General features: G+C 45.5%; 2 protein-coding genes across 2 annotated transcripts in view; both read right to left on the bottom strand.

Moving 5' to 3' along the window:
- Nucleotides 1-1,137, bottom strand: part of CUNH14orf93 (chromosome unknown C14orf93 homolog) — a 34,598-nt gene extending 33,461 nt beyond the window's left edge. The window contains exon 1 of the mRNA XM_087714220.1: nt 1,086-1,137. The gene's annotated coding sequence lies outside the window, so the exon portion shown is untranslated. The remainder of the gene's footprint in view (nt 1-1,085) is intronic.
- Nucleotides 1,138-6,606: 5,469 nt separating this feature from the next.
- On the bottom strand, nt 6,607-23,176 carry PSMB5 (proteasome 20S subunit beta 5). Its single transcript, XM_014068529.2, has 3 exons — nt 22,965-23,176; nt 20,345-20,651; nt 6,607-7,111 (listed from the first exon to the last, which is right to left on the bottom strand). The coding sequence occupies exons 1-3, from the start codon at nt 23,139-23,141 to the stop codon at nt 6,813-6,815; spliced, it is 783 nt and encodes a 260-aa protein (XP_013924004.2). The 5' UTR covers nt 23,142-23,176; the 3' UTR covers nt 6,607-6,812.
- Between the last annotated feature and the right edge of the window lie 286 nt (nt 23,177-23,462).

The following is a 23,462-nucleotide window of genomic DNA, read 5'->3' as shown; positions in this document are numbered from 1 at the left end:
CAAAACCGCGGTAGACTAAAGCACGCTTGACGAAAGCGCGTACGTGACGTCATCACAGCACGACGAAAACAGCACGCTGTGAGCGGTAAACTTAAAATTAATGCGTAAATCTAAACCTAACCCCCCCAAACCTAACCCTAAACCTAACCCTAAGCCTAACCATTAACCTAACCCTTAACCTAACCCTTAACCTAACGCTAAACCTAACGCTAACCCTTAACCTAACCCTTAACCTAACCCTAACGCTTAACGTAACCCTAAACCTAACCCTAACCCTTAACCTAACCCTAACCCTAACCCTAACCCTAAACCTAAACCTAACCCTTACCTTTACGTGAATCGGCTTGCTTTAATTTAATTTTAATTTAATTTATTTTTAATTTTATTTGTCGCGCTGCTGATGACGTCACGTACGCGCTTTGATCGGGCGCGCTTTAGTGGACGGCGGTTTTGACGGGTCACGGATTTTTCAGTCTGTTTGTAGAAATTTTGCCCTGGGCGTTATTGTTATTATCTATTGCTATTTTTTTCCTAGCTTTTGGGGAAACGGTGCGTCGGCTCCAGAGGCCTGGCACTCCGACGATCCTATCCTTAGGAGATCCATGTCTCCCATCCAGAAGAATCCCTTGTACACCCACCACAAGTCTTTGCACGCTCACGAGGAAAGGATTCTGTAGATCCTGATCTCCTGCACCCCATTTCCCCCCCCCCCAGAAAGCCAACGATGCAATTTAAGTGCCGTCTGTCCTATCGGATGCCTATTTTAGCCCGACTTTCGACGCACAGCCGGTTAATTGCTTCTAAATTCCCCCCTTTGGCTAGCTTTCTCTGTACACGTCAACTTGTCTAGCCATTTTGCAAATATATATACACACACACAAATACACACACAATGTACACCTTTCCTGCCAATTCCTCCAGCACGCATTCTGCTTCCTGATTGTTTTTCCTATTGGCAAGGCCAAAAAGAAGGGCAGACTGGTGGGGGGGGGGTGAATTCTTCCCGCCATGCCCCCGTTTTCCCCTTGATCCCATCCCCCCTCCCCACATGCATGCATGCACACACATCCCTGGGCAAAGGATACGGGAAGGTCGTACAGCTCTTTGTATATTCGCCTGCGTGTCCCTGTGTGTGCAAAAAAAAAAGGAGGGGGGGGTTGTGTATCCTGTTGCCAACCGCCACACCCCCGTGCTCTCCCCCTCCCCCTCTCCTGCCCTGATTGGCCAGCCTCCTGTACGCACGCACACATACAATTACACGCCAGAGCTGCACACGCATTCCTAAACAGGGCCCCAGCAGGGAACCTGCTACCACAGCCACCGCCAATATTTTTTTCCCCTCCCTTCTCCTTGACACAAACATTTCACTTCTCATTCTGGGTGCTTTCTAGATTGCTTCCCTTGCTGGCGTTAACCAGCAGGATGACAAGTTAATGCTTGACTTAACGACCACAATCGAGGCCGGAATATATATTTGCCGAGACCGTTGTTAAGTGAGTTTTGCCCCATGTGTACCAGCTTTCTCGACACGGGTTCAGTGAATTCTCCCGTCCGTCGTTAAGTCTGGCTTCCTTTTGGATTTGACTAGCTGGAAGGTCAGCGAAGGGGAATCAATCCCGTGACCCCCAAGACACCTCGACTGTGGTGAATATGAGTCGGTGGTCAAGCATTGGTCTGATCGAGGCTTCCCAAGAGCCGGAAGCAAACTCCTCGTTCCGACAAAAAACACCCTTTGTTCATTGACTGTGAATGCTGTTCATTCACGTCCAGCAAAGTTTTTCGAGGGAGGATTTACGGTCACAGACCTTATCTGGCTTGGAGAGCTGCCAGGCCAAGATCTGCAAAACTTGGCCAGGAGTCTCGGAGAGTCATGAACCAATGAAGGGAACTAATGGTCTCCAGCAAACTCCACTCCCCTGGCGCTCCTCTTTTATTTCCTCTGGGAGGGGCCATTCATCGTCCACCTGTGGCCTTACTCCCAAGTTGATCCCTGTTCTTTAGCTCTTCCCTTCGTCTGGCAGCTCTGCGCATGCGCACACTGGGAACAGGCTCCAGCTGTTCTTCTGCCTCACTGATGTCTGACTCCGAAGGCAGCTGATAACTGTCAGACGGCCCTGGCCCTCTCTCTGCCTCCGACACAGAGCCCTCATCCGAGCCTTCCCCAGACTCCAGGATTGGCCCGTCTTCCTCCCCAACCTCCTCACTGTCCGACTCAGCTTCCCGCTCCGCTGGATGCTGGCGGGTCACAACAAGCGTCTGAATTCTGATCATGTGACTTATGAGGATGTTGCAATTGGCCGTAAGTGAGGGAAACGGTCATAAGTCACTTTTTTTCATTGCCGTTGTGGAACTTGGAACAGTGGCTCCATGACCTGCCACCTGGACAGGCAGTCCTCGACTTACAACAGTTCATTCAACAGCCGTTCCAAGTTGCGACGGGGCCGAAAAAAGTGAACTGACCGGTTTTTCACACTTACGACCGTTCCAGCATTTTCCCCAGGGGGTCACGTGATCAAAATTCAGAACTGCTGTCCATACTTACAACCGTTGCAGTATCCCGGGGGGGGGGGCACGTGATACCCCCGTTGTGACCTTTTGACTAGCAAAGTCCACGGGCACGCCAGATTCACCGAACAACCGGCGTCCTAACTTATCGACGCCAGCGATTCACTTAACGACGGTGGCAGGAAAGGTCATCAAACGGGGCAAAACTCACCTCATGACAGGCATCTGGGGCTCCCTTGCGGCCGGCCGTATGTTGAGGCCTACCCTTGTTTGCAGGGGAGTTTTGAACCCGGGGCAAACACCCCGTCCTTCTTTCACCTGTCTAGCGATTGTTTTTTGTAACGGTGCAAAGCTTTTTACGCTTGATCTACCCTTTTGAGGAGGTGGGGGGGGGGTTGGGGGGCCAATTCTTTCATTCCTTCCTCTTCACAAGCCGGAAAGCTGCGCCGAAGAAGAAATACGACACTTCAAAAGCCACCATTGTTTAAGAAGAAAAGACACAATTCCTTTTCTACAAGTGTGGCCTGCCTCCCCGTCCTTTTTATTCCCCCCCCCCGAAGCTCGCTGTGACCTTTTCCCTTCACATTAAGGTCTAGTCATTGAATACACACAGTCCCAAGTGAAGAAGGAAGGAGAAAGAGACAGGGAAAGAGAGAGAAAGAGTGACAGAGACAGACAGAAAGGAGAGAGAAACACAGAGAGAGAGACAGAGAAAGAAAGAGGGAGGGAGAGAGAAAGGGGAAGAAAGACAGAGACAGAGAAAGACGGAGAGAGGGTGAGAGAAAGAGAGACAGAGAGAAATAGGGAGAAAAGGAGAGAAAGACAGAAAGAAACACAAACAGATGGAGAGAAAGAGAGGGAAAGGGAGAGGGAGGGGGAGAAACACACAGAGAGACAGAAAGAGGGGAAGAGAGAGAGAGACACAGAGAGGGAGAAAGACACACAGAGACAGAGAAAGAGAGAGAGGGAGAGAGAAAGGGGAAGAAAGACAGATAGAGAAAGACAGAGAGAGAGGTGAGAGAGAGACAGAAACGGAGAAAAGGAGAGAGAAAGACACAAACAGAGAAAGAAACACACAGAGACAGAGAAAGTGGGGGAAAGAGAGACAGATAGAGAGGGAGAAACAGACAGAAAGAGGGGAAGAGAGAGAGAGAGACAAAGAGAGGGAGAAGAACACAGAGAGAGACAGAGAGAAAGAATGAAAGAGGGGAGACAGAGAGAGAGAGACATACAGATAGAGGGAAGGAGACAGAAACCGAGAGAGAAAGCGGGGGAAAATAGAGAGGAGGAGAAAGAAAGAATATAATAGAATAGAATTTTATTATTTGTATGCCGCCCTTCTCCGGGAGGACTCGGGGCAGCGAACAATTCAAGGGGGGGAAAAAAGGGGGAACATAAAAGACAAAATACAAATAATAAAAGTAGACAACAGTCGCACAACCATACATGTCGAGAGGGGAGGGAACTCATCACCCCCAGGCCTGCCAGCAAAGCCAGGTTTTGACGGCTTTTCGGAAGGCCTGGAGAGAGGTGAGGGTCCGAATCCCTGCGGGGAGCTCGTTCCAAAGGGCCGGAGCTGCCACAGAGAAGGCCCTCCCCCGGGTAATAGCCAGGTGGCATTGGCTGGTAGATGGCACCCGGAGTCGGCCAACCCTGTGAGATCTAACGGGTCTGTGGGAGGTAATTGGCAGCAGGCGGTCTCTCAAGTACCCATATCCAGTACCATGAAGGGCTTTATAAGTTACGACTAGCACCTTGAAGCATATCCGGAGACTGATCGGTAACCAGTGCAGCTCGCGGAGGATAGGTGTAACGTGGGTGTACCGAGGTGCACCCACAATCGCTCGCGCGACTGCGTTCTCGACGAGTTGAAGTCTCCGAATACTCTTCCAAGGGCTGTCCCATGTAGAGCGCATTGCAGTAGTCCAGTCTTGAGGTCACGAGGGCGTGAGTGACTGTTGCGAGCGCCTCCCGGTCCAGGTAGGGACGCAACTGGTGCACCAGGTGAACCTGGGCAAATGCCCCCCTGGTCACAGCCGACAAATGGTGTTCTAAAGTCAGCTGTGGATCCAGGAGGACTCCCAAGTTGCGAGCCCTGTCTGAGGGGCGTAGATTGTCACCCCCCCAGCCTGAGTGATGGAATATTGACCAAGTTTTTGGGAGGGAAACACAACAGCCACTCGGTCTTGTCTGGATTGAGTACAAGCTTGTTAACCCCCATCCAGACCCTAACAGCCTCCAAGCACTGGCACATCATGTCAACCGCTTCACTGAGTTGGCACGGGGCGGACAGATACAGCTGTGTATCGTCTGCATATTGATGGTGTTTTATCCCGTGCCGTTGAATGATCTCACCCAGTGGCTTCATGTAGATATTAAATAGCAGGGGGGACAGGACCGAACCCTGAGGAATCCCGTATTTCAGGGGTCTAGGGGTCGACCTCTCCTCCCCAACTAACACCGACTGCGACCTGTCCGAGAGGTAGGAGGAGAACCACCAAAGAACGGTGCCTCCCACCCCCACCTCTCGCAACCGTCGCAGAAGGATACCATGGTAGAAAGAAAGAAAGAAAGAAAGAAAGAAAGAAAGAAAGGAAGGAAGGAAGGAAGGAAGGAAGGAAGGAAGAGCGAAACAGAGAGAGACAGAGAGAGGAAAGAAACAGACAAGAGACACAGACGAGAGACAGACAGACAGGAGAGAGAGAGAAAGACACACAGAGAAAGACACACAGAGTCAGAGAGAGAAAGAAAGAGAGGGAGAGAGAAAGAGAGGGAGAGAGAGAGATGGGGGAGAGGGATGGCTGATACTCACCTGGGAGGAAGAGGAGAGAAAGGCAGAGGATTATCCAAGGGATCAGCCTGTCCCCAAAAAAAGATGTGGAGACTTTGGAAAAAGTTCAGAGAAGAGCAGCCAAGAGGATCCAAGGCCTGGAGATTAAAGCAGGGAAAACAGCTGTATGTTTTGGGGGTCTGGCTAGCCGCTACTCTAAAGAAAAGAAGGATTTAGGGGGGTGGGGGGGTACGATAGCAGTATTCCAATATTTGAGAGGCTCCCCCAAAGAAGAGGGAGTCCAATGATTCTCCAAAGCATCGGAGGCAGGACAAGAAACAATGATTGGAAATTAAATCAAGAGAGAGAAGCAACCTGGGAATCTTTTCACTATAGGTAGTCTTCAACTTACGAATGGCTCATTTAGTGAGCGTTCCAAGCTGCACGCGGCATTAGAAAAAGCACATTGCGGCTGTTTCCAATTCCCTGCTTCTTTTGTGGCCTTCGGAGGTTAGTCCTCGACTTACAACCCTTCGTTTCGTGGCCATTACAAAACGGAAAAAAAAAAGTGACTTAGGACCATCGTGGCGACGTGATCGGAATTCGGATTTTTGGCGACTGACTTCATACTTATGACCGGGTTTGAGTCCCAGAGTCATGTGATCTCCTTCTACGACCTTTGGACAAGTCAATTACTGGAGGGAGGAGCCAGCGTCGTGACGACACATCGTGCGGGCTTGACAGTCCGAGCCCGCCGATGAAACTTTTCTCCTTGGACGGTCCGGTACGATCTTGGACGGTCCGGTAGGAAGAGACGGTGACAGGAAAGCCAAAACCTTGCTGGTCACAGGGACACCGCAAAGTCCCTGATTGACCCAGGGATTCACTTTTAACAGCTGTTGCAAGAAATATAGTGAGCGAAATTCACTTAAGAGCTGTTTTGCTTAGCAACCAAGATTTCTGGAGCTCTATTACGGTCCTTAAGTCAAATCTATTTGTGTAACACAGGTGTGGATATGCTCACACTCAGTGGGACTGCAATAGGCAAGATCCAACTTGCTTTCCCTTTCTTCAAATCATCATCATCATTTAATGACCCCATAATCGCTTGCGAAGTAGAGTCTGGGCAATGGAATGGAGCTGAGTTTTTACTGGCCAGATGCCTTTCCTGTCACCGATGCAGAGTTATATATTCTCTCATGTCCAGAGAGAGAAATATCTGCTTCTACCTAGGATCAAACTCACAGCCTCCTGATTGTGAGGCCAGAGCTCCCCCTCTAGGCCACCGCACCACTCACTTTCCCTTTCTTCCAAGGAGAACACCAAATAGCTTGGATAAGCAAAGTTTAATGCCAAAGAAACAGGAGATTTTATTAACATAAATCACTGGTCAACACCTCTCCAACCACTTGCGGCGTCTGCTAACTGTCGGGAATTACAAATTTCGCTTGTCAACGGCTTTGAAAATACACCCCTTGGTAGACCCCCACAGCCTGCTGCCCCCTCCCCCCGCCCGCGACCCTTTCGGTCCACAGTTTCAAGCCACGGCTTCTGCGGACGTGTCGAGGAACAATTCTCGCAGTTCCGAGACGTCGTCGCTGGAGACATGGATCCAGCCGTCCGAGCGGACGTGGTACAGGTTGACCGAGCCGCCCGAGTAAGCATCGCGGTATGTGGCTTGATAGATCGCCCGGCGGGCCAGGTCGTAGGCGTCTTCCACCGCGAGGTCGTGAGAGTAGCCGCGATCCATCACCCCGTAGGCGTAGACCGAACCGGAGCCCACCGAGAAGACAGTTCCCGAGATACGATTCCCTTCGCTGTCCACGTAATAGAGACCTGAAAAGACAGGGAAGGAAACCAGGATTAACAGAATCGAGCTTAATTTTTCAGCCGTGGCCTTAAGCACAGTGAAGCACGGGGCATTCTTCCTAAAAAAAATTTTTTTAAAGGTTTAATTAGGCGGAACTTGTTTCCTGGTTGAAACCGGCTGAGTTTCTCCAAATCTGACTACCTTAAAACACAGAGAGTCTGTATTAATATTCTTCTTCTCATCTTACCTACTTATTATCTCCTTTTTTGCTTATGACTATAACTTTGTTGCTTGTATTGTTAAGATTTATATTTAGTTTCCTAGTACGATGTATGTTGATTGCTTACTTAGTTTCCTGTGACTATCGCCAAGGGTGGTATCTTATGATTTAGGGTGAATGTATTTTTGGGATGACTATGATTATGATTTATCACTCATAGCTTTTATGTACACTGAGAAATTCCTGCTGTGTCCAATCACATTTGGCCAATAAAGCAATGCAATTCAATTCTAGTGAACTCTATAATAATTTTATATTCCATATTATATTCTAATTCTGAATTCTATTCTATGTTGTATTCTAATTCTGAATTCTATTCTATATTCTTATTTTATATTCCATGTTCTAGTCTGAATTCTATTGTATACTATATTATTTTATATTCCATATTCTAATTCTATATGCTATTCTAATTCTAAATTCTATCCTATGTTCTACTCTAATTCTGAATTCTATTCTACTCTATTATTTTATATTCCATATTCTATTCTAATTCCGATTTATATTTTATGTTCTATTCTAATTCTGAATTCTATTCTACTCTTTATTATTTTATATTCCATATTCTATTCTAATACTGAATTCTATTCTATTATTTTATATTCCATATTCTATTCTAATTCTATATGCTATTCTAATTCTGAATTCTATCCTATATTCTATTATTTTATATTCCATATTCTATTCTAATTCCATTCTAATTCTGAATTATATTCTATGTTCTACTCTTTGTGAATTCTATTCTACTCTATTATGTTATATTCCATATTCTATTCTAATTCTACATGCTATTCTAATTCTGAATTATATTTTATTTTCTATTCTAATTCTATATTCTAATCTAATCTAATCTAATTCTATATTCTATTGTAATTCTGAATTCTATTCTATTGTATTCTATTTACAACATTCATTTTGTGACCGTCCGAAGTTACAATGGGGCTGAAAAAGTGACTTATAACCATTTTTCACACCTACGACTATTGTCGTATCCCTGGGGTTCACATGATCAAAACATGGACGCTTGGCAAACTGGCTCATCTTTATGACGGTCGCAGCATCCCGCAATTCCCTTTTGCGACCTCCTGACAAGCAAATTCAAAGGGGGGGGGACGGACGGACCCAGATTTGCTTAACACCCATGTTACTAACTTAACAACCTGCAGCGATTCGCTTAACAACCGTGGCAGGAAAGGTCGTAAAACCTTGGCTGGCTTTAGGAGAAGGTGGGACCAATTCATGGCCATCAGAGAATAACTATTAGCCTTGAAGGAGGCAGCTGGATGCCTCTGGAGACAATCGGCTGCAGGATCCGTGGGCTTCCTTGATACCTGGTTAGCTACTGTGAGGGCAGGTTGCTGGAACTGGGTGGGCTGGGAGACCCCTCCAGCGAGGCGCTGCTTATATTCCTCTCTTGTTGCACATTATTCAGCCCTTCCGAATAGGAGGAGGAGGAAGAGGGGCGAGGGGGAAAGAGAAGGGGGAAGGAGAAGGAGGGAAGAAGGGGAGAAGTGGAGGGGAGGGGGGAGGAGGAGAAAGAAAAAGGAAGGATAAAGAAGGAGGAGGGAAGAGGAAGGAGGGGAGGGAGGAGGAGGAGAAGGGGAAGAAGAGAAGGGGGGGAAGAAGAGAGGAGGAGAGGAGGAGGAGAAAGGAAAAGAAAGGAAAAAGGAGGAGGAGGAAAGAGGGAGGAGGGGAGGGGGAGGAAGGAGGAGGAGAAGGGGAAGAAGAGAAGAGAAGAGAGGAGAAGGCGGAGGGGAGAAGGAGAAAGAAAAAGAAAAAAGCAGGAGGAAAGAGGAAGGGGGAGAAAGGGAAGAAGAGAAGGGGGAGGGGAGGAGAAGGAGAAGAAGAGGAAGAAGAGAAGGAAGGAGAAGAGGAGAAAGAAAGAGCAGATGGAGAAGGAGGAGAAGGGGAAGAGGAGTGAAAGAAAGAGAAAGGAAAAAGCAAGAGGAGGAGGGGAAGAAGAGGAGAAGGAAAAAGAGGAAAAAGAGGAGGAGGAGAAGAGAGAAAGAGAACAAAGCAGGAGGAAGGTGGAGAAGAGGAGGAAGGAATGGAAGAGGAGGGAGGAGAGGAAGGGAAAGGGGGAGAAGAGAAGGAAGGAGGAGGAGAAGAGAAGAGAAGGAAGGAGGAGAAGAGAAGAGAAGGGAAGAAGGAGAAAGAAAGAGCAGATGGAGGAGAAGGGGAAGAGGAGGCGAAAGAAAAAGAGAAAGGGAAAAGCAAGAGAAGGAGGGGAAGAAGAGGAGAAGGAAAAAGAGGAAAAAGAGGAGAAGAAGAGAGAAAGAGGACAAAGCAGGAGGAAGGTGGGGAAGAGGAGGAAGGAGAAGGAATGGAAGAGGAGGGAGGAGAGGAAGGGAAAGGGGGAGAAGAAGAGAAGGAAGGAGGAGAAGAGAAGAGAAGGGAAGAAGGAGAAAGAAAGAGCAGATGGAGGAGAAGGGGAAGAGGAGGTGAAAGAAAAAGAGAAAGGGAAAAGCAAGAGAAGGAGGGGAAGAAGAGGAGAAGGAAAAAGAGAGGAGAAGAGAGAAAGAGGAAAAAGCAGGAGAAGAGGAGGAAGGGGAAGGAATGGAAGAGGAGGGAGGAGAGGAAGGGGGAGAAGAGGAGAAGGAATGGGAATTCTTCAAAGTTGTTTCCTAAGTCTTTTATTCGAAAGCTTTGGGGAGAATCCACCCCGCAGCCGTCCAAGCAGCAGCGATGCTGCGGTCTACAGGGAGTAAGCCATAGTGTAAACAGATGGGTCGGTCCTCAAAGAAACCCTTTCGGGCAACGCAGGCAAAGAGATTATGGGGTTATTCAAATAAAAATCCATGGAGGGGTTCAAATTGGAACAGATTTGTAGAGATGGGGGGAAGGGGAGAAGAGAGAGAGAGAGAGAGAGAGACTGAGAAAGAGAGAGATAGAGAGAGAAGAGACAGAGAGAGAAGAGACAGAGACAGAAAAAGAGAGAAGAGAGAGAGAGAGACAGGAGGGAGAAACAGAGAGAGAGAGAGAAGAGAGACACAAAGTCAGAGACAGATACAGTTGGGAGACACACACATACAGAGAAGAAACAGAGAGAGAAAGAAAGAAAGAGACAGACAGACAGAGAGACAGAGAAAGAGACAGAAACAGGAGAGAGAGAGAAAGACGAGAGAGAAGAGGCAGATAGAGACAGAAACAGACAGGAGAGAGAGAAAGACAGACAGACAGAGACAGACAGAGAGAGAGAAGAGGCAAAGAGAGACAGAAACAGAGAGAGAGGAGGGAGAAAGACACACACACAGAGGAGACAGTCAGAGACAAACAAAGAGAGAGAAGAGACACAGTCAGAGAGAGAGAGAGAGAGGAGGGAGAAACAGACAGAGAGAGACGGAGAGGAGGGAGAAACAGAGACAGAGAGAGAGAGAAAGAGGGGGGGAGAAAGATAAAGAGAGACAGACAGAAACAGACAGGAGAGAGAAAAGAGGGAGAGAGAGAGAGAGAAGAGGGAGAGAGAGACAGAAACAGACAGGAGAGAGAGAGAGATGAGACAGAGAGGAGGCAGAAAGAGACAGAAGAGGTAGAGAGAGACAGAAACAGACAGAAGAGAGAGAGAATGAAAGAGTGAGAAAAGAGACAAAGACAGACAGAGAGAGACAGGAGAAAGACAGAGGGCGAGAGAGGAGGAGGAGGAGAGACAGAAACAGACAGAGAGAGAAGAGGGAGAGAGAGAGAGAGAGAAGAGGTAGAGAGAGACAGAAACAGACAGGAGAGAGAAAGACAGACAGAGACAGGAGAAAGACAGAGGGAGAGAGGAAGAGGAGAGACAGAAACAGACAGAGAAAGAGAGAAAGAGAGAGTGAGAAAAGAGGGAGAGAGAGACAGAAACAGACAGGAGAGAGAAAGACAGACAGAGACAAGAGAAAGACAGAGGGAGAGAAGAGAGGAGGAGGAGAGACAGAAACAGACAGAGAAAGAGAGAAAAGAGGTAGAGAGAGACAGAAACTGACAGGAGAGAAAGAGAGACAGAGAGAGACAGGAGAAAGACAGAGAGAGAGAAGGAGACGAGGCAGAGAGACAAACAGACAGGAGAAAGAGACGAGAGGGAGAGAGAGAGAAGAGGTAGAGAGAGAGAGACAGGAGCAGACAGGAGAGAAAGACAGAGAGACAGGAGAGAGAAAAAGAGGGAGAGAGAGAGAAAGAGATGAGAGAAAAGAGAAAAAGAGTATACTGTATTTACAGGGAACCAATGAAGGGCTTCGAGAGAAGATGGCTGCCTGGGGACTTCTGGGAGTTGAAGTCCACCCGTTTAAAAAAATCGCTGAGCTGGAGAGAAACCCTAAGCTTGAAACTCCCATCCTGCAGCAAAGGAGGATTGGGGGGGCGGAGGGGAGTAGGAAAACCCTGCCTGTGATTGATCTCCCACTCCACAATTTATTTGCTTCCCCTTCAGGTACTTCGGCAGAAATTTATTCTCGCCGTGTTGTGACTCGGGAAACTTCAACAGCCATCCACGGGCATTTTGTGACATTTCTCTCAAGTACCAGCCAGCTTGATCCCGGGGGAGTTAATGGAAACGGATCTATTTACACAACGCTCGGAGAATTTCTAGAGGGGCTTCTTTGCAAAAAAAACCAAAACCCCTTCAGGCAACCGGGGCCATTTAAGTGAGATTTATAGCTTTTTCTTGCTCCCGTCAGGACGATGGAAAACCTGCCCAGCCGTGCAGACTCAGCACAAAAGAACACAACCCGCAACAACAACAGCCGGAGGGGTTTCGGCTTATCGCTTGTCAAGCTTTGGCACAGCCGAAGTGCAGGGAAAAATAAGTCACATACACCGCAGACTTTGCAAAAAAACAAACAAAAAAAAACACCACCCAATTTGCGTGCCTCAAATTTATGGCGCAAGATAAAAGATGCGACGAAATAAATAAACCGTGAAGCGGTCCATTAACGGGTTGGCGTTCTGTTCCGGGAAAAGATAAAAAATAAAAAAGGCAAATGACGAGGTAGAATCAGCCTCAAATCACAGTGTCTGTCTGCCTGTCTCTCTCTGTCTTTCACCTTGCAAAATGCCCACGTAATGTATAGATTTTTTTGCAATGCTAGGAGTTTTCAATGTCCCCGACGACCGACAAGTCCTTGACTTTGGCCACCATTGGGGGCCAAAACTTGTCTTGCTAAGCGAGACAGTTGTAAAGTGAATTTTTGTCCCGTTATATGGGAGGAGGTGACCCCCTTGGAGAGCTGGAGGCAACTAAATTTCATGTTAATGTATGCGGATCAGTGTGCATTCAAAGTGACAATGAAGTTATTCTATTCCATTCCAAATTCCCTTCTAATTCTATTCTCCTAATAATTCTATTCAAATTCTCCTCTAATAATTCTCCAATTATCCTCTCCTCTATTTCATTCTTCCATTCCATTCCAGTTCTAATTCTCCTCTTCTAATTCTATTCCAATAATTCTATTCTAATTCCATTCCATTCTATTATTCTATTCCCTTCCAATTCTCTTTATTCCATTCTTCCATTTCATCCCATTCCTAATTTATATTCCAATAATTCTATTCTCTTCCATTCCAATTCCCTTTTATTCTAATAATTCTATTCTAGTCTTACTCAAATTCAATTCAAACTCTCCAATTCTCCTCTATTCCATTCTTCCATTTCATCCCATTCCTAATTCTATTCCAATAATTCTCTTCTATTCTCTTCCATTCCAATTCTCTTCTATTCTAATAATTCTATTCAAATTCTATTGTTACTTTCAAATTCTTCAATTCTCCTCTTCTCTATTCCATTCTTCCATTTCATCCCATTCCTAATTATATTCCAATAATTCTATTCTCTTCCATTCCAATTCCCTTTTATTCTAATAATTCTATTCAAATTCTAGTCTTACTCCAATTCAATTCAAACTCTCCAATTCTCCTCTATTCCATTCTTCCATTTCATCCCATTCCTAATCCTAGTCCAATAATTCTCTTCTATTCTCTTCCATTCCAATTCTCTTCCATTCTAATAATTCTATTCAAATTCTATTGTTACTTTCAAATTCTTCAATTCTCCTCTCCTCTATTCCATTCTTCCATTTCATCCCTATTCTATTCTCTTCTATTCCAATTCTCTTTTCTTCTAATAATTCTATTCTTACTCAAATTCAATTCAAATTCTCCTCTCCTCTATTCCATTCTTCCATTTCATCCCATTCCTAACTCTATTCCAATAATTCTACTCTATTCACTTCCATTCCAATTCTATTCTAATAATTCTATTCCAATTCTATTCTTACTCAAATTCTATTCAAATTCTCCAATTCTCCTCTAATAATTCTCCAATTCTCCACTCTTCTCCTTTCCCCCCATTCCCTTCCCTTCCAATCCATTCTAACCTCAACTGAGCCCAAAACTTCTTTTATTAAGCGAGACATTTGTGAAGTGAGTTTTCTTCCCACAGTTGTTCAAGTGAATTGCTCCAGTTAAGTTAGTCTGCCTTTCCCATTGACTTCGCATGTTTGAAGCTAAATCGCATGGCCCCGGGACCTGGCAACCGTCATAAATGTGAAACCAGTTGCCAAACAGCCGAAGTTTGATCAAGTGACCCGGGGAGGGGTTTGCAACGGTCATTAAGTGTGAAAAGAGGTCGTAAGTAACTTTTTTCGGTGCTGTTGTAACTTGGAACAATCCCTAAACGAACTGTTGTTGAGGACTGCCTGTATAAATGACTTACGACCCTGTTTCACACTTACGACCCTTTCACACTTACGACCCTGTTTCACACTTACAACCCTGTTTCACACTTACAACTGTTGTAACATCCCCAAGATCACTTAGTCAGAAATTCAGACCCTCGCCAACCGGCTCATCTTTATGACGGTTTGCGGCCTCACAGGGTCACATGATCCCCATCTGAACAAGCCAAAATAGCAATAGCAGTAGTATATACCGCTTCATAGGGCTTTCAGGCCTCTCTAAGCGGTTTACAGAGAGTCAGCATATTGCCCCCAATAATCTGGGTCCTCATTTTACCCACCTCGGAAGGATGGAAGGCTGAGTCAACCCTGAGCCGGTGAGATTTGAACCGCTGACCTGCTGATCTAGCAGTAGCCTGCAGTGCTGCATTTAACCACTGCACCACCTTGGCTCAAAATCCACGGGGCAGCCGTGCTTCACTTAACAACCGTAAAAGTTAGTCAACTTAACAACCTCAGCGATTCCCTTGGCAACTGTGGAAAAGAAGGTCGTCACACGGGGCACAATTTGCTTAACAAATGTCTCGCTTAGCAATTTGGGACTGCGTTGAGGTCGTAAGTTGAGGATTCCCCGGAGCCTTCCCATCCTGATCCGATCCAGGTTAGCGGGCAGAAAAGCCAGCCAAAGTTGCGCAGCAGATCGAAAGCTGCAACTTCTCAGAAAGAGACAACACTGAACATAATTTTCCCACTGGACCACACAGTCGTTAAGTGAACTTTGCTCCCTTTCTACCACTTTCTTGGCCACCGTTGTGAAACACTCCAACTGTTAGTTATGCGGTTGTGTAAAGCGAATCTCTTGAATTTGTGCATCGGAGTCGCAAAAGGGGGAATAGCAATAGCAGTTAGATTTATATACCGCTTCATAGGGCTTTCAGCCCTCTCTAAGCGGTTTACATAGGGCAGCCCTTGAAGAGTATTCGGAGACTTCAACTCGTTCAGAACGCAGCCGCGCGAGCGATTGTGGGTGCACCTCGGTACACCCACGTTACACCTATCCTCCGCGAGCTGCACTAGCTACCGATCAGTCTCCGGATACGCTTCAAAGTGCTAGTCGTAACTTATAAAGCCCTTCATGGTATTGGATCTGGGTGCTTGAGAGACCGCCTGCTGCCAATTACCTCCCACAGACCCATTAGATCTCACAGGGTTGGCCTCCTCCGGGTGCCATCTACCAGCCAATGCCACCTGGCTATTACCCAGGGGAGGGCCTTCTCTGTGGCAGCTCCGGCCCTCTGGAATGAACTCCCCGCAGGGATTCGGACCCTCACCTCTCCCCAGGCCTTCCAAAAAGCCGTCAAAACCTGGCTTTGCCGGCAGGCCTGGGGGTGATGAGTTCCTTCCCCTCTCAACATGTATGGTTGTGCGACTGTTGTTTACTTTTATTATTTGCATTTTGTTTTTTATGTTCCCCTTTTTTCCCCCTTGAATTGTTCGCCACCCTGAGTCCTCCCGGAGAAGGGCGGCATACAAATAATAAAATTCTATTCTATTCTATTCTATTTACAGAGTCAGCATAATTGCCCCCAACAACAATCCGGGTCCTCATTTCACCCACCTCGGAAGGATGGAAGGCTGAGTCAACCCTGAGCCGGTGAGATTTGAACAGCCGAACTGCAGAACTGCAGAACTGCAGTCAGCTGAAGTAGCCTGCAGTGCTGCATTTAACCACTGCGCCCACCTCGGCTCGGAATCGCATTATATCAATATCTCTTGGATTATACAAGGACGGAAGAGCAGGTGGATGAAACCCATGTTAACGTGGAGTAGGAACTTTGATGTACAGCATAGAGTTGGACAACTGGCAAGACTTATGGGAAAGAAACAGAAAGTTGACTTTAGCCACCTCGTACAAGGAAAACTTGCCCGAAAAATACGCTAATTTCTAATCCTGCTTTAGGCATGAAAACTAGTTGGGCCAGTTGTTCTCTCTCTCCCCCTCACCCTGACCCACCTCACAGGGAGGAAGAAAACAGGAGGAGGCGGGATTAAACACATCCACTCTCTTGAATTATAGATATCTATATATTTTGACAAAAGGATACAAAGCCAATAAGAGAGCGGTGGGGGGGGGGCTGGAGGTGGAGCTCTTGCCTCCCAATCAGGAAGCGGTGAGTTCGATCCTAGATAGAAGCAGGTATTTCTCTCTCTCTGGGCACGATGAGAATATATCTGCTGAACAAAACTCCTCATTGGAGACAGGAAGGGCATCTGGTCAATAAACCCTCAGCTCCATTCAGTTGCTCAGACTCCACCCCGCAAGGGATTACGGGGTTGTTAAAAGACAGATAGGGAAACCAATTTCCTTGTATTTAAGTACAATGACAATAAAGATTATACTGGTAGGTAGGTAGGTAGGTAGGTAGGTAGATGATAGAGATAGATAGATAGATAGATAGATAGATAGATAGATAGATAGATAGATAGATACTGTAGATAGGTAGATAGATGGTAGATGATAGATAGATGATAGATAGATACTGTAGATAAGTATAGATAGGTATAGATAGGTAGGTAGGTAAATAGATGATAGATACTGTAGATAGATAGGTAGATAGGTACTGTAGGTAGATAGGTGATAGATAGATAGATAGATAGATAGATAGATAGATAGATACTGTAGATAGATACTGTAGATAGATACTGTAGATAGGTAGATAGATACTGTAGATAAATAGGTAGATAGATACTGTAGATAGGTATAGATAGGTATAGGTAGGTAGGTAGGTAGGTAGATAGTGTAGATAGATAGGTAGATGATAGATAGATGATAGATAGATCGATAGATCGACAGACAGATAGATAGATGATAGACAGATGATAGATAGATAGATATAGATAGGTGGGTAGATGATAGATGATAGATAGATTGATGATAGATAGATACTGTAGATAGATAGGTAGATAGATGATAGAGAGATGATAGATATAGATAGATACTGTAGATAAGTATAGATAGGTATAGATAGGTAGATAGATGATAGATAGATACTGTAGATAGATAGGTAGATAGGTAGTGTAGGTAGATAGGTGATAGATAGATAGATAGGTAGATAGATACTGTAGATAAATAGGTAGATAGATACTGTAGATAGGTATAGATAGGTATAGACAGGTAAGGTAGGTAGGTAGATACTGTAGATAGGTAGATGATAGATAGATAGATAGGTAGATGATAAGATAGATGATAGACAGATAGATAGATATAGATAGGCATAGATAGGTAGGTAGGTAGATAGATGATACTGTAGATAGATAGGTAGATGATAGATAGATGATAGATAGATAGATAGATAGATAGATAGATAGATAGATAGATAGATAGATAGACAGACAGATAGATGATAGACAGATGATAGACAGATAGATAGATATAGATAGGTAGGTAGGTAGATACTGTAGATAGATAGATAGATAGATAGATAGATAGATAGATAGATAGATAGATAGATAGATAGATAGAGATAGATAGATACTGTAGATAAATAGGTAGATAGATACTGTAGATAGGTATAGATAGGTATAGATAGGTAAGGTAGGTAGGTAGATACTGTAGATAGATAGGTAGATGATAGATAGATAGATAGATAGATAGATAGATAGATGATAAGATAGATGATAGACAGATAGATAGATATAGATAGGCATAGATAGGTAGGTAGGTAGATAGATGATACTGTAGATAAATAGGTAGATAGGTACTGTAGGTAGATAGGTGATAGATAGATAGATAGGTAGATAGATACTGTAGATAAATAGGTAGATAGATACTGTAGATAGGTATAGATAGGTATAGACAGGTAAGGTAGGTAGGTAGATACTGTAGATAGATAGGTAGATGATAGATAGATAGGTAGATGATAAGATAGATGATAGACAGATAGATAGATATAGATAGGCATAGATAGGTAGGTAGGTAGATAGAGGATACTGTAGATAGATAGGTAGATGATAGATAGATGATAGATAGATAGATAGATAGATAGATAGATAGATAGATAGATAGACAGACAGATAGATGATAGACAGATGATAGACAGATAGATAGATATAGATAGGTAGGTAGGTAGATACTGTAGATAGATAGATAGATAGATAGATAGATAGATAGATAGATAGATAGAGATAGATACTGTAGATAAATAGGTAGATAGATACTGTAGATAGGTATAGATAGGTATAGATAGGTAAGGTAGGTAGGTAGATACTGTAGATAGATAGGTAGATGATAGATAGATAGATAGATAGATAGGTAGATGATAAGATAGATGATAGACAGATAGATAGATATAGATAGGCATAGATAGGTAGGTAGGTAGATAGATGATACTGTAGATAAATAGGTAGATAGGTACTGTAGGTAGATAGGTGATAGATAGATAGATAGGTAGATAGATACTGTAGATAAATAGGTAGATAGATACTGTAGATAGGTATAGATAGGTATAGACAGGTAAGGTAGGTAGGTAGATACTGTAGATAGATAGGTAGATGATAGATAGGTAGATGATAAGATAGATGATAGACAGATAGATAGATATAGATAGGCATAGATAGGTAGGTAGGTAGATAGAGGATACTGTAGATAGATAGGTAGATGATAGATAGATGATAGATAGATAGATAGATAGATAGATAGATAGATAGATAGACAGACAGATAGATGATAGACAGATGATAGACAGATAGATAGATATAGATAGGTAGGTAGGTAGATACTGTAGATAGATAGATAGATAGATAGATAGATAGATAGATAGATAGATAGAGATAGATACTGTAGATAAATAGGTAGATAGATACTGTAGATAGGTATAGATAGGTATAGATAGGTAAGGTAGGTAGGTAGATACTGTAGATAGATAGGTAGATGATAGATAGATAGATAGATAGATAGATAGATAGATAGATAGATAGATAGGTAGATGATAAGATAGATGATAGACAGATAGATAGATATAGATAGGCATAGATAGGTAGGTAGGTAGATAGATGATACTGTAGATAGATAGGTAGATGATAGATAGATGATAGATAGATAGATAGATAGATAGATAGATAGATAGATAGACAGACAGATAGATGATAGACAGATGATAGACAGATAGATAGATATAGATAGGTAGGTAGGTAGATACTGTAGATAGATAGATAGATAGATAGATAGATAGATAGATAGATAGATAGATAGATAGATAGATAGATAGATAGATAGAGATAGATACTGTAGATAAATAGGTAGATAGATACTGTAGATAGGTATAGATAGGTATAGATAGGTAAGGTAGGTAGGTAGATACTGTAGATAGATAGGTAGATGATAGATAGATAGATAGATAGATAGATAGATAGATAGATAGATAGATAGATGATAAGATAGATGATAGACAGATAGATAGATATAGATAGGCATAGATAGGCAGGTAGGTAGATAGATGATACTGTAGATAGATAGATCGGTAGATAGATACTGTAGATAGATAGATAGATAGATAGATAGATAGATAGATACTGTAAGATAGATAGGTAGGTACTGTAGATAGATAGGTAGATAGATGATTGATATAGATAGATAGATAGATAGATAGATAGATAGATAGATAGATAGATAGATAGATAGATAGATAGATAGCCTGTTTGTATACATGTTCCAGCATAACTCTGGAGCACCTCCTGCAATTTCAACCAAACTTGGTAGACATATGACTTACCCTCTGGAAACAAATATTGGGGGGGAGGGGGGTCAGACACTCCTTGGGGGAGTGTCCTCTGTGTTTGTTTGTGTGTGTGTGTGTGTGTCTCTGTGTGTGTTCCAGCATAACTCTGGAAAGCCTAGGCCGTTAAGGAGAGTTAGTGCGGCATCCTAGAGCGGCAATTCTTTGTGATGTCATGGGAAGTGGAATGGAGAGCCTGGGCCATTCAGGAGAGGGAAGGAAGAGGGCAGGGATGATGGGCATGGGAGTAGGGGGAAGAAAGGCCCCTCTCAATGGCTCCCTGTCAGACAAACGCTTCGGGGCAAAGTGCCAGGATCGTAGACAGGGCGAGAAAGAGGAGCGCAAGGGAGGGCAGAGATGGTGGGCACCGACATCTATAAATACCCGGGCAACGCCGGGTTCTCATCTAGTCCCGTAATGAAAGGAAATGCACAGCGCATTCAGACTTCCGACACTTTCGTCCATTTTGTTATGCCGCCGCCCGATTCTGCCGTTGTTGAAATTCAATTTTTCACCCCCCACCTCATTAATCTACAAAAGAAATAGCTACATTTCCCTCACCTGGTCCTCTCTTGTCCCAGCCACAGATCATGGTGCCCATGGATAGGCCCATGCCTTTATACTGGTACACCATATTGGCCAAGAGCTTGGAGGCAGCCGCCACCGAGATCCTCTCCTTGTTGCGGAGTTCGTAAATCCGACACTGCCGGGCGAGGAGCCGCTCCCAGAAGCTGCAGTCTGCCGCCCCGCCAGCCATGGTGCCCAGCAGGTAAGGGTTAATCTCGATGATTTTTTTGACCGTCTGCGAGGCGACATAGACGCCGGCCGTGGATCTTGAGTCCGCCGCCACAATCACGCCGTGCTGGAACTGGAAAAAGCAAGCAAGAGAGACCACCGCGTGTCAACTCTCCGATTAGACCTCGACTTATGGCCACAATCGAGCCCCCAACTTCCACCGCTGAGCGAGACTGTTAGGCAGAGCGTCATCCCGCTTTGCAGCCTCTCTTGCCACTGTGAAGGGAATCGGGGCAATGTTTGCCGCCCTTCTCCCAAAGGACTCAGGGCTGCGTACAACATAAAAAAAACCCACATATTACAAAAGTTAAAAAGGATAATTTCCTTTCTAACTTTTGTAATATGTGTTTTTTATTTAAAGTATCCCAAAACCCAATTAATATTAACAATACATTTTAAAAAAAATAGGTTAAAATTAACAATTTAATCCTGTATTTTATTCTGTTCAAGCCAGGCCGGCTTGCTGGAAAAGCCAACTTTTAAGGGCACGTCGGAAGGACCGGAGGTCGGGGATTATGCAAAGCTCCGGGGGCAGCTCATTCCAGAGGGAAGGCGCTCCCACGGAGAAGGCTCTCCCCCTGGGGGTGGCTAGCCGACACTGTCTGGCCGACGGCACCTTGAGGAGGCCAACTCTGTGGGATCACACTGGACGGTGGGAGGCTACTGGTGGTAGTAGGTGGTCTCGCAGGTACCCTGGGCTAAGCCATGGAGCGCTTTAAAGATAGCAATAGCAGTTAGACTTATATACCGCTTCATAGGGCTTTCAACCCTCTCTAAGCAGTTTACAGAGTCAGCATATCGCCCCCAACAACAATCCGGGTCCTCATTTTACCCACCTCGGAAGGATGGAAGGCTGAGTCAACCTTGAGCCGGTGAGATTAGAACCGCTGAACTGCAGATAACAGTCAGCTGCAGTGGCCTGCAGTACTGCACCCTAACCACTGCGCCACCTCGGCTCTTAAAGATCATAATTAACACCTTGAATCGCACCGGGAAAACAACCGGCAACCAGTGCGGGCCGCCTAAAAGGGGTGTAACATGCGAGCACCTAGGTACCCCCACGATAACCCGCGCAGCCGCGTTCTGGACCATCTGAAGCCTCCGGGTGCTCTTCAAGGGCAGCCCCACGTCCCGAGCGTTGCAGTAGTCCAGGCGAGAAAGGACGAGGGCGTGAGTGACTGTGCAGAGAGCATCCCGATCCAGGAAGGGGCGCAACTGACGTACCAGGCGAACCTGGTAAAAGCCCCCCGCCCTCCCGTCACGGCGGCCAGGTGTTCGTCTAAACTAAGCCGCGTATCCAGGAGGACTCCCAGATTGCGGACCCTCTCTGAGGAGGGGCGGTAAAGTTTCTCCCCCTATCATCAAAGATGGAACGAGATGCACAAATCGGGATGACGGAAACCACAGTCTTGGAGGGATTGATCTTGAGCCTCTTCCTCCGCATCCAGATCCGCACGGCCTCCAGGAATCGGGACATCACGTCGAGGGGTTCGTTGGGGTGACGGGGTAGAGATGAAAAGTTGGGTACCATCAGCCTATCGATGATACCGTACCCCAATGGTTAGGTTGGAAAAAGTAACTTGATCACTGCAGCCACGATGCAAATTCATGTGTTTCGCCATTGAGTTCGCTGGTCAGAAGGTCGTAAAAGGAGGAGTCATGATTCCGGGGAACTTCAACCGTCATAAATAGAGGAGTCAAGTTGCCAAGAATCTGATTTTTTTAAAAATGATTTTCTATTAAATACAATTCTCAGTGCTTGATAAACATCGTGTTGTCAGGGTATTGAATTTGCTTTCTGGATTTTGATCCCGGGGACGCTGCGACGGTCGTAAGTGTGAAAAACGACGCCCGTAAAGCCCCATTTTTAGTGCTGTCGTAACCGTTGCTAAATGGATTGGGTCGTCCTCAACGTGCAACAATTCATTTTGAGTTAAGGCTCCCTTTGCAGCAGGATCAAAATTCAGACGCCTGCTGGGCAAACTGCTTCATACTTACGACCGTCGCTCTGTCCTTTTCAAACAGCAAAGTCAATGGGGGGGGAGGAGGCAGATTCACTTAACAACGGTGTTTTTCACTGAAGGACTGTGGCGATTCGCACAACTACTCGTGGCAAGGAAAGTCGTCAAACAGGGCAAAAGCTCCCTCGGCCCCTGCCTCACTTAGTGACAGAGGCTCCATTGTGGTCGTAAATCGAGGACTACCTGTAAAACTAGTGCAAGAGCAATTGAATTTTTTAAAAACAAAACAAAACACAATTTCGGAGCTTTTGTGAAACCTTTAGCGAGGTTTCCCAGCCCTGCAGGGCTCTGGGTCCCCCCCCCCCAGCTCCGTAGAGCCTCCAGCTCCTCTCAAGTCTACCTTGCCTCCCCCGCCGCCGGCCTACCTTGAAAGCCAGGGTGGTGGTACCGTGTTCCAGCTCGATTTTGGCGTCGCCCGCTGTCAGCCCGGCGTAAGGGGCGGCCAACGCCAGGTCCCCGGACATCTTCGCCCCGCCGCGGGGGCCGAAAAAACCGGGCCCATTCGAGAGGAATTGCGGCTCCAACAGACTGGCCAACGCCATGTTAAGTGAGGGCAACTCACCGTGACTCAGGAAAGCCCTTGCGGCCTCCGGGCTATATAGACGCCGGACGCCATGTTGGGTGAGGGCAAGAGATCACGTCATGTCGCCAGAAAAACGCGACTGCGCCGGACTGAGTTGTTTTGGATAACAATGGGGGGACGCCATGTTGATGAGGACAAGGATTTTAGCTTCGGCGCCGGATTTAGCTGTTTGGGGTAACAAGGGGGAACGCCATGTTGGATGAGGGCAAGGATGAGCTTGGCAGGCTGGTTGGTCAGCCCCCAAAATAAGATAAATAAATAAAATAAATAAAATAAATAA

This window comes from Thamnophis sirtalis, unplaced genomic scaffold, assembly GCF_051295495.1.
Source record: "Thamnophis sirtalis isolate CommonGarterSnake01/CBP01778 unplaced genomic scaffold, rThaSir2_p1.2 scaffold_4, whole genome shotgun sequence".
Classification (NCBI taxonomy): Eukaryota; Metazoa; Chordata; class Lepidosauria; order Squamata; family Natricidae; genus Thamnophis; species Thamnophis sirtalis.
Note: the sequence above shows the minus strand (reverse complement) of the source record. Positions and strands in the feature narration are given on the sequence as shown.

Bases quoted from the DNA above. Each gene is read 5' to 3' on its own strand.
- PSMB5 (XM_014068529.2), bottom strand. From the start codon at position 23,141: ATGGCGTTGGCCAGTCTGTTGGAGCCGCAATTCCTCTCGAATGGGCCC. The intron at 20,652-22,964 runs GTAGGCCGGCGG...TGCTTTTTCCAG, and splicing joins CCACCACCCTGGCTTTCAAG to TTCCAGCACGGCGTGATTGT. The intron at 7,112-20,344 runs GTGAGGGAAATG...CTGTCTTTTCAG, and splicing joins CTGGGACAAGAGAGGACCAG to GTCTCTATTACGTGGACAGC.